Raw genomic sequence first — 14,580 nt, forward strand, 5'->3', positions numbered from 1 at the left:
AGATGAAAAATTGCGGACGATTTCCTGGCATTATGCAAATGGTTATGGCTATAATAGTCTAGCTACTTTTTGAATAATTTGAAATGGTACGATTTTTTACTAATACCCTAGGCATTGATTTCTGACACTTACGCCAATATTAGACATTTAAATAAGACTGCTTTTACGGTTTTTGTGACAGTTATATTACATAAGAAGTGGTGTAGGGTGGGCGTTTTGGGGGCTGTCTTTTGGATTTTTTTTACGGTCAAAAAGAGCTGTTTTGCAGCCTAGTTAGTGGTATAAGAATAGGGTCCAAGCTGCGCAAGTCAATATGAAGATATTTTTCTAAAGTATTTTTTAAATAGTTCTCCTCACTTACTTCCGCGAATTCTTTGTGTAGTTAACTGTGGTTATACCAATGAATGTACTCATTAGTACGTGAGGAATTATAAATGACTGGCTGGTAACACAAAGAATCAATGTCATATTATAGATATGGTGTAAAAGGTCCACTTGGATAGTTTTTGTTATTGGGAAAATCGAAGGCAATCATTGGTAACAAGGTGTTAGAATTTTCGCCTTTTAAACTTTGCTAAAGAATTGTACGTGGTTCTCACGAAACTCAATGTCATTCCGTGACTCAAATTCAATCAGCCATAAGTAGGTGCGTGCATTTGGCTGATACCTTAAAAATGATTCCGCACAGCGACTTGCTCAAATATCCGTGATGACAATAGGACGAGAATATTTATGTTGGTAATATTTTAATCAGATGTTTTTAAAAACTAGGGGATCCTTTAATTTGTACACTCACTTGAGTGCAAGGCTTGCATTATACTCATTTCTGTTATCTACACACAAATTAAGCCTTATCCTTCTGAGTTACTTTTTCAGTGACACTTAATTTCCATTCTTTACAACGCGCATAGTTATTTTGTTTATTACACCATTACATTAAAACCTTTATTAAAATACCTGCCTAGTTCTTCCTGATATACTAAATTAGATTTTAGACTTGATTTCAGGACTAAAATGTAAATATTTAGTCTGAAAAACACATGATAGTAATTTTGAACATTGATCTATGTAAACCGTATGGAGTGCAGGTTTTTAAAGTTTATTTTGATTATATGCTTTGACCTTAGAGATCTAAAATAAGATACTGCATCATTTCATTATGTCTATGATCATCTGCCTATATTAAGACACGGTTCACCTAAGTCCCGTGGGAACTATTCCGCGCTCCCGGATTATAAAAAAGTGGACTATATAATAAGCTTTGTTTAATAAATGTGCTACCACTAAAAGTTTTTTTTCTGGACTATTAAGGCTAGTAAACGGTCAATACGTTCATAATTCTCTTTATTAGATAATTTCAGATGTATTTGATATCTTTTTAAAAGCACATGTAGTGTGATGATCATCATCATCAATATTAATCTAGTATCGACATGATACTAGATTAATATTCACTATTCTATGACGTCATAGTTTTCATTTTTATACAAATTGCATAGAGGGTAACCACTTTTTACAGTTTAATAGAGTCTACATGAACAACGGTATTTTAATTATTATTTATTTAATTATTCAGATAACTTCCATTTATGGTAAGTAACAAATTAAACTGATAAACTATGTTAGCAGGCATGTACAACACAACATTTTCTCTTGAAAACTGGCAGCTGTCAACTGCACAAAAAAATCGGTAACCCTAATTGGATTTGAGTAGTTGTCAACTACCGTATTCTCCATCATCAACAATATGACATTCGAAATTCAAAATAGGAAGACAACACAGATATCCCAATTTCTGACGTCACACCAGATTTTAATTACAAAAACTCAAAAACAATAAAAGTCACCATGCGCAAATGCGTCCAAAAGACTCAAAAAACAATAAAACGTAAGAAGTTAAAACCAGGGCCATTCGCATACGTATAACATTAACGGTCGTAATGACGTGTAGGTAAGGCTGCGCGTGAGTCGAGCTTGCGAAATATTGTCCTTTACAAACACGTGCTATGACGTGTTTACGTGCTTTGTTAGATAGGTAAATATTGCTTGGGTTTTGTTAAGTTTTGTCCTAATAAGGAGATCCTATTTAGCCATAGGTGTGTGTTAACGTTATTTTTGGTAGTGACATTCATTTTGCATTCGTACCTACTAGCTTCTTCCAGCATTTTACATGCATAACGACCGGTGGGAACTGATTCGTGTAACCGTCTCAAGTAGCCTATAGCCTTTCTCAAAAAATGGACGATCTAATACTGAAAGATTTAATGACATCAGCCAAGTGATTCCTGCCTAAGAATAGCGAGTTCAACCGAAAACAAACAAATATTATAATATTATCTAATATTATAAATCTAAAGGGCCAGTTAAAGATGGGGAATAAAATTAACATTCACTTGTGACTAGTTGTGACATATTGTCTATATTTTCGCCCCTTAAAATAGAGAATTTCTTGATTACAGCAATTACTTACAGGATTCTCTCATAATTTACCTCATACAAAGTGTGTTTCAAAGCGCGTTGATGCCGATATGCGCTCGCGCGTGATCGGATCTTGCGAAATCTTTCCTCAGAAGCACGTGTTTATTGTATACAAATTATTATTTATATAAATAAACAATAAATGACCGAATGTTTGTCAGCGCATTATTACGAAATAGTTGCACTTATTTGGCATTGTTTTCGTATAGGTTGTTGAACTTGTTTTAATTTTGATGAAATGTGTGATAGAAAAGTTCGGAAACTTCTATGAAATCGTTTATTTGAACTACAGATTGAACAATCGGCCTATTAGTAGGGCAATTTTTTCCTTAAGAAAATCTAGATTCCTATCAAAGTTTTCTCTAGCTATATACCAACTCTGATACCGGCTAAATATCTGATCTTTGTAATGTGCGTATCCATCTTCATACTGATTTCTAAACCGACTAAAAGTTTGCAGTTTGGTACTCTAAATGATTAAGCTATTCTGACAAGGATAGAGGGAGAAGGTAGAAAGGGTATAACAATCTTAGAAATGACGGGACTCGGGTGAAGCTGTAGGGCAAACCAATTCAACAATAGATTACTGTCATTGTCTATCAGGATACTTATATCTAGAAAAAGGTTATTAGAATTGATTATAATTAATATGTTATGTGCGTGCACGATGCTTGGTATCTCACGCATCTATATGATTAGATGATTAGCGCTCCGTTGATAATCTAGTCTGTTAAAAACACGTGTTTTTATTATTGATAGAGTTGACGTTTGAACTAATAAATCTATTGGTCTAATGTAAAGTCTAAAGGGGAAGATAATAAAGTCGATGAATTTTTTTCTATGCTTGAATGCGCTAATTTAAAGAACTGCTGGATCGCTTTGCAAAATTATTACATTGTTAGATATCAATAGGTCTCCTTTATCGAAGAAGGCTACAGGCGAATGCGCGGAGTAGTGTATGAAGCAAGCTACTACTCTACTACTTTACACAATTTCCCTAAAAATGTCATGCCAGATTTTTTTGGAAGAACTGTCTTGCCTATGGTCCTACTAGGTACTATTGGTGAATCTTTTGAAAAGTTATTTTCAAAGTATTTTTCGGAAAATATCTTTCATATAAATAGGCCGTACCTATTGCTCACTTGGTCTGAAAAAAAAAATGCAAATTACTAAACACATAATTGATTGCTCATCAAAATTAATTCTCACTCGATTATCGATTCGATCCAATTGATCTTCAGATTATTGGATCGATTTTATTAATTCGGGTGCCCAAACCCGTCTGGGCCATGCGTACGCTCAGAACGTGTTCTTACACGTGCTCTTTCAGATGCGCTTAATACACGTGCGTTTATGATTAGGATGTCTTAAAAAGTTTGGTTTATTGATCATTGATCATAGGCGATCAATTGGAAGGCTTTATTAATAAATTCGGGTGCCATGCGTGTGCGCAGAACGTGTTGTGACACGTGCTTTAAGAGATGCGTTTGGTACATGTGCTTTGGATGATTAGGATGTCTTTAAAAGTTTGGTTCTATACTCAATTCTTTGTTAGCATTCCATATGTTATTCGGTGGTACATTATGATTAGAAACAATATGGACCCTATAGGGCATAGCTTATAGAAGTTGGAGAGTTTCATTATAGCTTATTTATAAATTATATTTAACAAACATATTAATTAGTTATATTGGCCATTGATCTTTCATATTAATAATCTGTTTTCCGGCGATTTTACCGTCATCCCGTGAAAAATACTGTCCGTGCCGGGATAAAATATTTTTTCAAATTCATTACCATCGGGGCCTTTAGAGTACAAACAAACAAACAAAAAAATGTTTCCTCTTTACTATATTAGTGTAGATTGGCATAGATTCGGGTGCCATGCGTGAGCGCAGAACGTGTTCAGACACGTGCTTTTAGAGATGCGTTTGGTACATGTGCTTTTGTTAATTTGTCAATGATGACGATACTGTAGATTGAGTCTTTCATATCGGATCTTATATCGGAGTACCAATTGAGATTCCAGGATTTTAATTATAGCTCACATACACGGCAATTACACGTTTGACCCGTTTGGGGTTAAATCCTTAGGACCATAAAGCCCAAGTGCCCACAGACTCTATCGTGAAATTAGCATGCGCTCAGTGGAGTCCACTCGTGACCCAAGGGTTGGCCTACACTTCGGTCAAGAAATACGCATTGCCATCCAGCGTGGCAATGCAGCCAGCCTTTTGGGCACGATCCCCGCTAACAGCGATGCGGAAAAGTTTTTGATATTGTAATTTGCTTTTTTTAATTATTTGTGAATAGCTGTAGATTAATTAAATATGTAACTATAACTCCAATAAAAATAATCCTTGAACATCTGAGCTGGGTTTAGTAGTTTTATGTGCTTTCTCTTCACAATCCCTTTTTAGGTTTCCCACACATACATTTTCATCAGTCCTCAGCTCAAAAAATATAGGTTTTTTGTAGTGCTATAGTAAAAGTAATAAAGGAAGTAGGTACACGCTAGTTGCATTAAAAGCGACGTTCACTTGCGCCGGCGCCGACCTCGCGAGATTGAAGTTAACAACTTATTAATTCTTTCGACGCACGCCAATCTTTGTTTGTATTTTTATTGTTTTTAATTTGTTTTCTTGTTAATATTGTGTGGACATGTGAATTATAGAACGTGCTGAAGAATAGTTAGAGCTTGTGGGAATATCATCATCATCATCATATTTCAACGCGAGAAATTGATGAATTGGGATGTATATTATCATTCTTAAACAGCCTTTTCCCAACTATGTTGGGGCTGGCTTCCAGCTTAACCATATCTGAGTTCCAGTGTTTCATATGGAGTGCCTGCCTATCTGACTTCCTCAGACCAAATTACTTTGACTAGCTAATAAATCTTAGTAAGACTGCTAGTGTCCGATAGGCAGACTTTCTGAAATCCGGGATATTATACAAAAAAATGACAAATGGAATGAAAAATGGAAAATGAAAAATGGAAAATGGGTACATAATTTAAACAGTACTTAACTCGAGGCAGTGAAACAAGCCTTCTTGTAACTAATGTTGTACCATTGAATTGTAGGTACTGTAAACCTTTGGCCCTGTGCCCAAGGAATTTAATTAGATGATAAATTGGACTATAATGATATTATACAACTATTATCTAAGTGCCAAGCGAAGGTTTTCCATTCCCTTTTTCATGTACCTCTACTTATGTAATTTGGATGCAGTTGTTTTTCTTTTTTTAATACATATTGTGTTGACAGATAAGTATTAAGAGTAGGTTAGTCGCACACTGAAGACTAAACGGTCGCCCTCAAGGACGGCAGTGGGAAAAAATCGTGAAAAACTTTTTAATTGATCTTATACCGGAGAAACACCAGGTCGTTAATTTTCATGTGTGTATTTCCAATCATTACCATTTTGATTTATGAGCCTGAACTTAAAATTTCTAGACTCTCTAACTTCTATATGTATACATGTATGTATTGATTATTGAAAACTAGTATTCATTATGATGTACACCTTTAAAAAGTACTCAAATAAGAAAAAAATGCGCTACATTCTTAATTCTATTGACATAAAGACAGTACAAACAAAAGCATATTTGAACTAGCTTTACTAAAACATCTCACAAACATTTTAATTAAGTCAACTCATGTACAGTCAACTTCAGGTCAGTGATAACAGTTTTATAGGAAAATCGTACTTATTACTATTGGGTTAAGGTGCATGACAGTTACCACTGATGTGCAGTCTGCCGTACAAACGCTTTATTTGTTTACTTAATAGTTTATTTTGTTTGTTTGTCATTCACGGTTGGTATTGTTGAAACCATGGGTGACCTCTAACTGGCCTTGGGTTTACGAGATAATGTAAACTTCCTTTGTGGGTCATTCGCCGTGGAAATTGTGGTATTGTTATGTGAATACCATTGTTGGTATAAAGGTATGTATTATGTACTGGTAGATTTTTAGTATGTTTTGATGAACACGCAATTTTCCATTGAAGTTGTACCATCATGTTGTATTTTGGAAATTCATGCGAAAATATGTGCGCAATTTTTTTGTGTTTCGATATGACGAATATGGATAGTGGCACTTTTAACTTCTATGGATCGATTTATGTATGAAAGCGGGATTTGAGGCTCCAAGGAGAAAAAAGGGTGATATAGTTTTTTGAAACTTCTGGAGCGGGAACGAGCCTAAGCCTAAAATAGACCAGATGATTGGCAAACGATTTTTATAAAAGAAAATCTTGATTCCAATCAAAGTATTCAGTCTTTCTTTGTAATCTGCGCATTGCATTTTCATAATGATTTTTGAGCAAAAACAAACTATCAGCAGACTAAGAGTTTGTCCATAGACAATGATGTTCAAACTCCGTGTTACTCTTGTTTATATTATTATTGTACTAAAGAGAAATATATGAGGAACCTACGCCAGAGCACAATTTATTGAATTTAACCTTAATCAATATCAGTTTAAGTAGAAGAATGACCTTTTTGATTGGATTATTTTATAATGACTCATAAATAAAATAACACAATTTGGTAAATACTAAATCCTTGTACTAATAAATAAGTCCGGTCACTGCAAAAACCCAGTCTTTTCAACATGAATGAAAATATTTCAGATAACCTAGATAATCTGCCAATGTGATTATTTCATTGCTAATGGCCAATGTACGCACTTACTCTTCCATGTTACATTTTAAATACATACGTACCATGCATTTTAACCATGTTTGGGAAGTATAGTACCTTTGAGAAGCAGGCGAAACTGCCAGCAGAAGCTCGTACTAAGATAATACTAGCGGTTTACCGTGGTTTTACCCACAGGTCAGTGGAACTTGGTCATAGTCAAGCTTCCCAATAGTGAAATAGAGGGAAACAGTGAATTTGGAGGTCCAATATTTTTTTTTTATTAGTACCTATACACAGTACATATACACTGCGTTACACGATTTTGGTACCCTCTTAACTGTTAGCTGAAATGAATAGGTAATGAGTCATAGATTAAATGTTCCAAACATATGTGGTGTCCATCACGTCTAGTTTTTGAGGTACATGCCAATTATTATTTTCTACTACCCTCACTTTAGGCGTAAAACACCGTTACCGTTTTTGATGTATTGTACTTTTTTATTTTTTTGTTTTGTTTAGTAATCGTTTATATTCGATAACGCCAACATCTTTGCACATATTTGTTTGAAAAACCAATATGGATACTGGACTAACTGGTCGTCGCAACTGCTCAAATGTACCAAATAAGTTTTGTTACGTTTGCGGACAGTATATAGTGAAATCACAAACAAAAAATGTTTCCGAAAAAGTGAAAAGTGCATATTTAATGGTTAAACGAACTTACCTTAAGTGATGTTTGACCATAATTATACGAGACGTTACATCCGAAGAGATTTAATAATAAACCTTGTAGTTTCACTTCTCAATGTACCAGGCGTCGCACATAATTTTTAGAGCTGTAGAAATAAAAATCAAATTAAAAACCTTTAAATTAAACGTCAACTGTCATTACCCACCGACTGCAGCGCACTCCCCGCACAACTTCATTCATTTTAGAGCAAGTAGTCTCGTTTGATGAATTTTTTTATGGGCTTTAGTTTCTGGGTTCGGGAGGGACTTAAATCTCTTCGGATGTAACGTCTCGTATAATTATGGTCAAACATCACTTAAGGTAAGTTCGTTTAACCATTAATTATACATACGACGTTACATCCTCAAGATTTAATAATAAACCTTGTAGATGTTTAGAGCATTCAATCAAACGAGATTAAATCATAACTGGCCTTTATTTAGATAATAATACAATGTAATAAACACAAGAAAAAACGCTCTTCTGCGTATTGTGGACATTTTAATTAAGTGATTCTGATTATTATTAATAAATTTAAATCTAAATTACATCAACAGCATTGCAAACTGCCTCGGCAAAAGCATTGTCCTCATCTACCGTTATAGGACGATTATAGAACTTAGCAAATGTAAGGGAGTTCCCTGACCAACCCGCGGTCTTTTTAATGATATCTACAGAAACCCCTTTACGGCGTGCGGCCGAGGTAGATGCGTGGCGGGTGCTATGGGCTGAAAATACCTCGGTATCAATACCACTTTCCGTCAACACGTCTTTAATCCATCTGCTTATAGATGCGGCACTAGCGTTATGGATTGGTTTCTTGGTGGTGAGAATAAGTCTTTCGGTCAGTGGTAAGCTCCTATAAATCTTAGTAGCTTCGATATACGCGGACAATGTTTTTGCTGGGCAAACTTGATCTCTGTTGCGAAAAAAAGGTATAACTAATTTAGGCGCTGCCCTATTGGGTGCCGAAGTTTTTATTAGATCGTTTATATAAATGACTATCTTCGCGCTACTCACTTCAACACTGGACAAACGTATAAGCGATAGCGTCTGCACACGTTGTGCAGTTGACAATGCGAGCAGAGCCACTAACTTTTTGGTTAGAGAAGCCAGGCATAGATTCTCATTTGGGTACAATTTTGAAAGATGATCTAGTACCAAATTAGGGTCCCATGTATATTTATATCTAGGGAAGGAAGGTTTGGTTCTATACACGCCCTTCATAAACCTTTTAATTCGATCATCTTCACTTATAGATTTACCCAGTATTAACGTAAGTGCGGAACGGCAGGTGTTAAGGGTTGAAAAATTTGCGCCTAAATTATATTCGTTAACTAAAAATTCTAGAATACATGGAATACTCTTATCAAAGATATAAATATTCTTTTCAATACAAAAGAACCACCATTTTCTTAAAACAACGTTATATTGTTTGAGAGTGGTGTCAGCTAACGATGAAATCATAATCTTAATAGCACTTTCTGGTAACGATTGTGTTATGTACGATTGCTTGATAATACTGACGACACCAGGGTAAGTCCTTTCCAAAGTGGGTGTGGTGTCCTGGAAGGTGATAAAAGCAATAAGGGACTCGGTTCCAAATAAATAACCTGATTCCGAGCAAGGGATAAAAACAGTGGGTACCATGGCTGGCTAGGCCAATACGGTACCACTACAATGCCAGTAGCTTTATCATTAATTATTTTTCTTAAGCACTTTAGAATCAACGAGAACGGGGGGAAAGCGTAGAAAAAATATTGAGACCAGTCTAATGTAAATGCATCTATATTATACGCTGACGGATCTCTTTTCCATGAAATGTACTTTTTACATTTCGTGTTTAATCTCGAGGCAAACAGATCTATTTGGGGGTCCCCAAAAGTATTTGTAATTTTATCGAAAGCCGATGAAGATAAATTCCATTCAATATCAATATTTAAACGTCTAGATTCATGATCTGCTTCTGTATTATCTTTAGACTTAATGTAAGAAGCAAAAACAAACAGATTTCTTACTTCACACCATTGCCAAATTTGTCTAGCAACATCATTAAGATGCGCGTGCTGCACCCCCCCGTACCTATTTACATATGCTATAGCTGTGGTGTTGTCAATTCTAAGTAAAATTTCCTTATTACGAAGGTCTTTAGCAAAACACTGTAGACCGAAAAAAGCTGCTTTCAATTCTAAAAGATTTATTTGTTCCTTAGACTCTGTATCACTCCAAAAACCGTGAGCTCGTACTCCGTCACAAAATATACCCCAACCCGTTAGGGATGAATCGGAAAAGATTTCTAGATCATATCTACCACTTCGAATTGGATTTTTTGCCGTTAAAATAGTATCTTGCCACCAAGAAAACTCTGACTTAAGATTGGGTGAAAGGTTCATAACACAATCGTAACTACCTTTAGAATCACGCAACGCTAGAAATTTTTCATGTTCGAAACGTTTCGTGTATAACCACCCATATGAAATAGCTGGACAAACCGAGCAGAGTAACCCCAGGTATTTTGCAAAATCTCTTATTAACAAAGATTTCTTTTTAGCCATTCTTTTTGTTTGTTCAAGTATTTTTTGACGTTTTAATTCTGGCAGCATTAAACACATTTCATGAGAATTTATTTCAAAACCTAGAAACTTTTGAATTTGTTTCGGTATTAGTGTACTTTTTTCTTTATTAATTACAAAGCCTAATCTTTCTAAAACGTGAACAGCAATTGTAGTACTTTCCATGCAACTACTAAAAGAGTCATTTATGCATAACAAATCATCTAAATAAACAACCAGGAGTAATCCTTGGTTTCGAAGATGAGTTACCACTGGCTTCATTAATTTTGTAAAAACAAAAGGTGCTATTGACAAGCCAAATGGGAGACATTGAAATTCAAAAATTGAACCTTGAAATCTAAAACGGAGATATTTTTTACTAGAATTGTGAATGGGCACTAAAAAGTATGCTTCTTGCAGATCCATAGTTGTCATAAAACAATCTTTGCTAATCAATTTAGCAGCGGTACGAATGTCTTCCATCTTAAAGTGCTCCGGCCTTATAAATTTATTAAGACATTTTAAATTTAGAATGAACCTAAACGACCCGTCACTTTTTGGAATCAAAAAAAATTGTTGATATAAACTGATCGGGTACGTCATGGCATCTTTTTATAGCCCCTGAAGACAATAATTTAGAAATAGAGAGCTTTAAATGTTTAAGTTCAGTTTTACTAAATCTTGGGTTAGATGGTACGAATTCTTGGAAAGGAAGCTCAACAAAAGGGATTTTAAAACCCTTTACATAGTTCAACACTACTGTGTCTTTGGTTATTGATTGCCAGTGGTTAATATAGTGTCGCAATCTACCAGCATGAATTATTACCTCTAGTGGTTCCTGCGAGTTCTGTCCGTCTTCCGGGCAGGCGGGGCTCGATTGGATGCTGGCTGCCTCCGACCCTGTTGTGTCGATTGTCCTTGACTGGGTGTGTACCGCGGTTTCTGCCCACCCGGCTTGGAACCTTTGGTTGATTGAAACCTGGGTGGGCCCCTCCAGTTTCCCTGTTGTCTAGATGTAGAAGGAACGCTAAAATTGTTGCGTTTTATTTGAAGTCCCGATTTTTCAGCCGTTTTCGTGGCCTTGATTTTTTCTCCAAGGTCCGTTCCAAAAAGAAATGAATCTCGCTTTAAATCACTCATAGTAGCCGTAAATTTTTTATCCAGTGCTGAGGTAATCAACTTTCTCCTATGTTGAGAATTCTCGTAGTGTAGATCCAGGAAAATTCTACTGACATCTGACAGTTTTTTCAATATTTCCATCTTCGGCTGATCGTCTTTAATCAGAGACGAAGCCAGATTACCCAGGCCAGCAATGCCTAGCCCAAGTTGATTCTGAGCTTTTTCGAGCAATTTATCCCGATGCTTAATGCTATCACTTATGACCGCCGACATTTCTAAGTTAAGCTTTGGCGCTTTTGATAAGGTAAAGTTCTCCGGCGTTAGGGTTGCTTTCATGATGGCTTCCTTCGCCTCTCTAGTCAGCCCCTCTACTAGAATTCTACCCCAACGTTTAGAGATCTCCTCATTTATAGGTGGACCCAAGATCTCCTCTTTGCCTGTTGAGTCACCTAGCACTTCTAATATTTCAGGCGGCAAAACGTCGGGTTCTACTATTATGGCATCATTTGAACTAGCAATATGGCCCTGAGGGATGATAATAGGTGCATCGCTGGTGTGCGATGGACTATTGGGTATGACAACCTCAGATCTCATTGGATTATTTCTTCTTATCACTTCCGAATCATCGGAATACAAAGACAACCGCCGGGAGTCAGGTGTACGCGATCTTGAGTGAGAAGAATAATGTTCTGCAAGATAAGCGGAAAAGAACAATTGTTGTAATCGTTCAAAGTTTGTCTGCGAACGTACTCGCGGTACGCCATTCGACTGTTTATTTGTCAAGCTGCAGGATTCAGCGTGTTTAATATTTTAAAGTCATTGTACGTATTCACGATACGCCACTAGACTAATTAGTTATCAGCCGTGCTCACGTCACGGAGTATAACACGTGTTGATGCAAGGACTTCATAAATTTGCAATCTTATTAGGACCTACTGATATACTTACTTGTCGAATAAAACAAAAAGAAACACCCGACATACTAATCTCGACCTTATTCCGAACGTATTAAACAATGTACTATGTTCAAGGGAAAAAATAAAAAAGTTACCGCAAAATGAAGGTAGATAAAAAAAAAAAAAATTGCAGTAAGATCGTATAAAAATAACATAATTTGAAACAACGAGTTCATAGATATAATAATGATTCTAAGAAACACAGCCGATTGGCAATATAATTCAAATTAGGAACATAGCATAGTAAAGAAGTAGGTTATTAGAGTACTAACCTTCCTCATGTTGACCAGATGATGACGATGACGAACGCAGTTTTCGTTCTAAACGCCTTATCTTTCGAAGAATTTCCGATTTACTACGTTCCCTTTTACGTTTTCCCATAATGACACTGTATTTTCCAGCACTTAAAATATTTTTTAACCCACGCGATGTTTCGACGCCTGCACATAGAAAAGGAATGAAGTTGTGCGGGGAGTGCGCTGCAGTCGGTGGGTAATGACAGTTGACGTTTAATTTAAAGGTTTTTAATTTGATTTTTATTTCTACAGCTCTAAAAATTATGTGCGACGCCTGGTACATTGAGAAGTGAAACTACAAGGTTTATTATTAAATCTTGAGGATGTAACGTCGTATGTATAATTACTCTATTTTGGACGTGCTATTAATCAAGATAAACCATGGATACCAAAGTTTTTATGTGTTTCGTGCTATGCTACTCTGATATCTTGGTTAAATGGGAACAAGAGTTCAATGCCATTTGCCGCAGCTTTATGGCGCGAACCTAGTAATCATTTTAATGATTGCTACTTTTGCATGACTGACATACGTGGTTTTACAAAGAAAATCAAGCACAACATCAAGTATCCTGACGTTCCTTCTATGTCAAAACCAGTACCTCACAGTGAAGAAATGCCACCTCCTTTACCTCCCTCCAAAAATGAAATTGAGACTACAGAAGAGCCAGATTTTCCAAATATTGTAGAATATAATGACAGCTGCGAAGATCCCGAGTTTTTACCTTCAACAAGTTCTCTTGGCCCTGGCCGTCCACATCTGATAAATCAAAATGAATTGAATGATTTGATACGAGACTTAGATTTATCAATTAGGCAAGCTGAATTACTAGGATCTAGATTAAAAGAATGGAATTTGTTGGCTCCTAACACAAATGTATCTGAGCAACGAAAACGTAATAAACAACTGGCTTCATTTTTTTTCAAATTTTGAAAACATATGTTACTGCAACGATATACAAACTTTGATGAGTGAGTTGAATATTCCTTACGAAACACAAGACTGGCGTTTATTTATTGATGGTTCAAAAACAAGTCTGAAGGCGATATTGCTGCACAATGGCAACAAGTATGCGTCAGTACCAATAGCATATTCAACTGTTTTAAAAGAAACATATGAAAACATGAAATCAATATTAAATTTAATAAAATACAAAGACTACAGCTGGAAAGTATGCGCTGATCTCAAAGTTATAGCTATTTTGCTCGGATTACAGGGCGGATTTACTAAATACTGTTGTTTTCTTTGTATGTGGGACAGCAGAGCCACAGAAAAACACTACATTACAAAAGTATGGCCAGAAAGGTCAGAGTTTGTATGCGGAAAATCTAATGTGAAACATGTACCATTGATAGATCCTAAAAATGTCATTTTACCACCACTCCACATAAAACTTGGTTTGATGAAAAATTTTGTGAAGGCTATGAATAAAGAGGGAGATGGCTTTTTATATTTGAAGACAGTATTTTCAAAGTTAAGTGATGCCAAACTCAAAGAAGGAATATTTGTGGGACCACAAATACGTACTTTGATGAAAGACCCAAATTTTGACAAAAAGCTTACTAATACGGAACTTGATGCCTGGTTGTCACTGAAAGCAGTTATAAAAGGGTTTTTAGGGAACCACAGAGCCGAAAATGCGAAGCAGCTAGTGAACGACATGTTAAAAGCATACGAAAAGTTGGGTTGCAGAATGTCATTAAAAATTCACTTTCTTCATTCTCATTTTTCTTTTTTTCCATCTAATCTTGGTGCGGTCAGTGATGAGCACGGTGAGAGGTTTCACCAGGATGTAAAGAAGCT

General features: G+C 35.9%; 1 protein-coding gene across 1 annotated transcript; it reads right to left on the reverse strand.

Annotated features, from left to right (window-relative positions):
* Window positions 1–9,285: 9,285 nt before the first annotated feature.
* Window positions 9,286–13,068, reverse strand: LOC124639896. Its single transcript, XM_047177407.1, has 3 exons — window positions 12,756–13,068; window positions 11,235–12,216; window positions 9,286–9,422 (listed from the first exon to the last, which is right to left on the reverse strand). The coding sequence occupies exons 1-2, from the start codon at window positions 13,060–13,062 to the stop codon at window positions 11,237–11,239; spliced, it is 1,287 nt and encodes a 428-aa protein (XP_047033363.1). The 5' UTR covers window positions 13,063–13,068; the 3' UTR covers window positions 9,286–9,422; window positions 11,235–11,236.
* Window positions 13,069–14,580: the final 1,512 nt, after the last annotated feature.

The sequence above is a fragment of the Helicoverpa zea genome, chromosome 19 (assembly GCF_022581195.2).
Source record: "Helicoverpa zea isolate HzStark_Cry1AcR chromosome 19, ilHelZeax1.1, whole genome shotgun sequence".
Taxonomy (NCBI): Eukaryota; Metazoa; Arthropoda; class Insecta; order Lepidoptera; family Noctuidae; genus Helicoverpa; species Helicoverpa zea.

Bases quoted from the DNA above. Each gene is read 5' to 3' on its own strand.
- LOC124639896 (XM_047177407.1), bottom strand. From the start codon at position 13,062: ATGTACCAGGCGTCGCACATAATTTTTAGAGCTGTAGAAATAAAAATC. The intron at 12,217-12,755 runs GTTAGTACTCTA...CTTATCTTGCAG, and splicing joins ATCTGGTCAACATGAGGAAG to AACATTATTCTTCTCACTCA.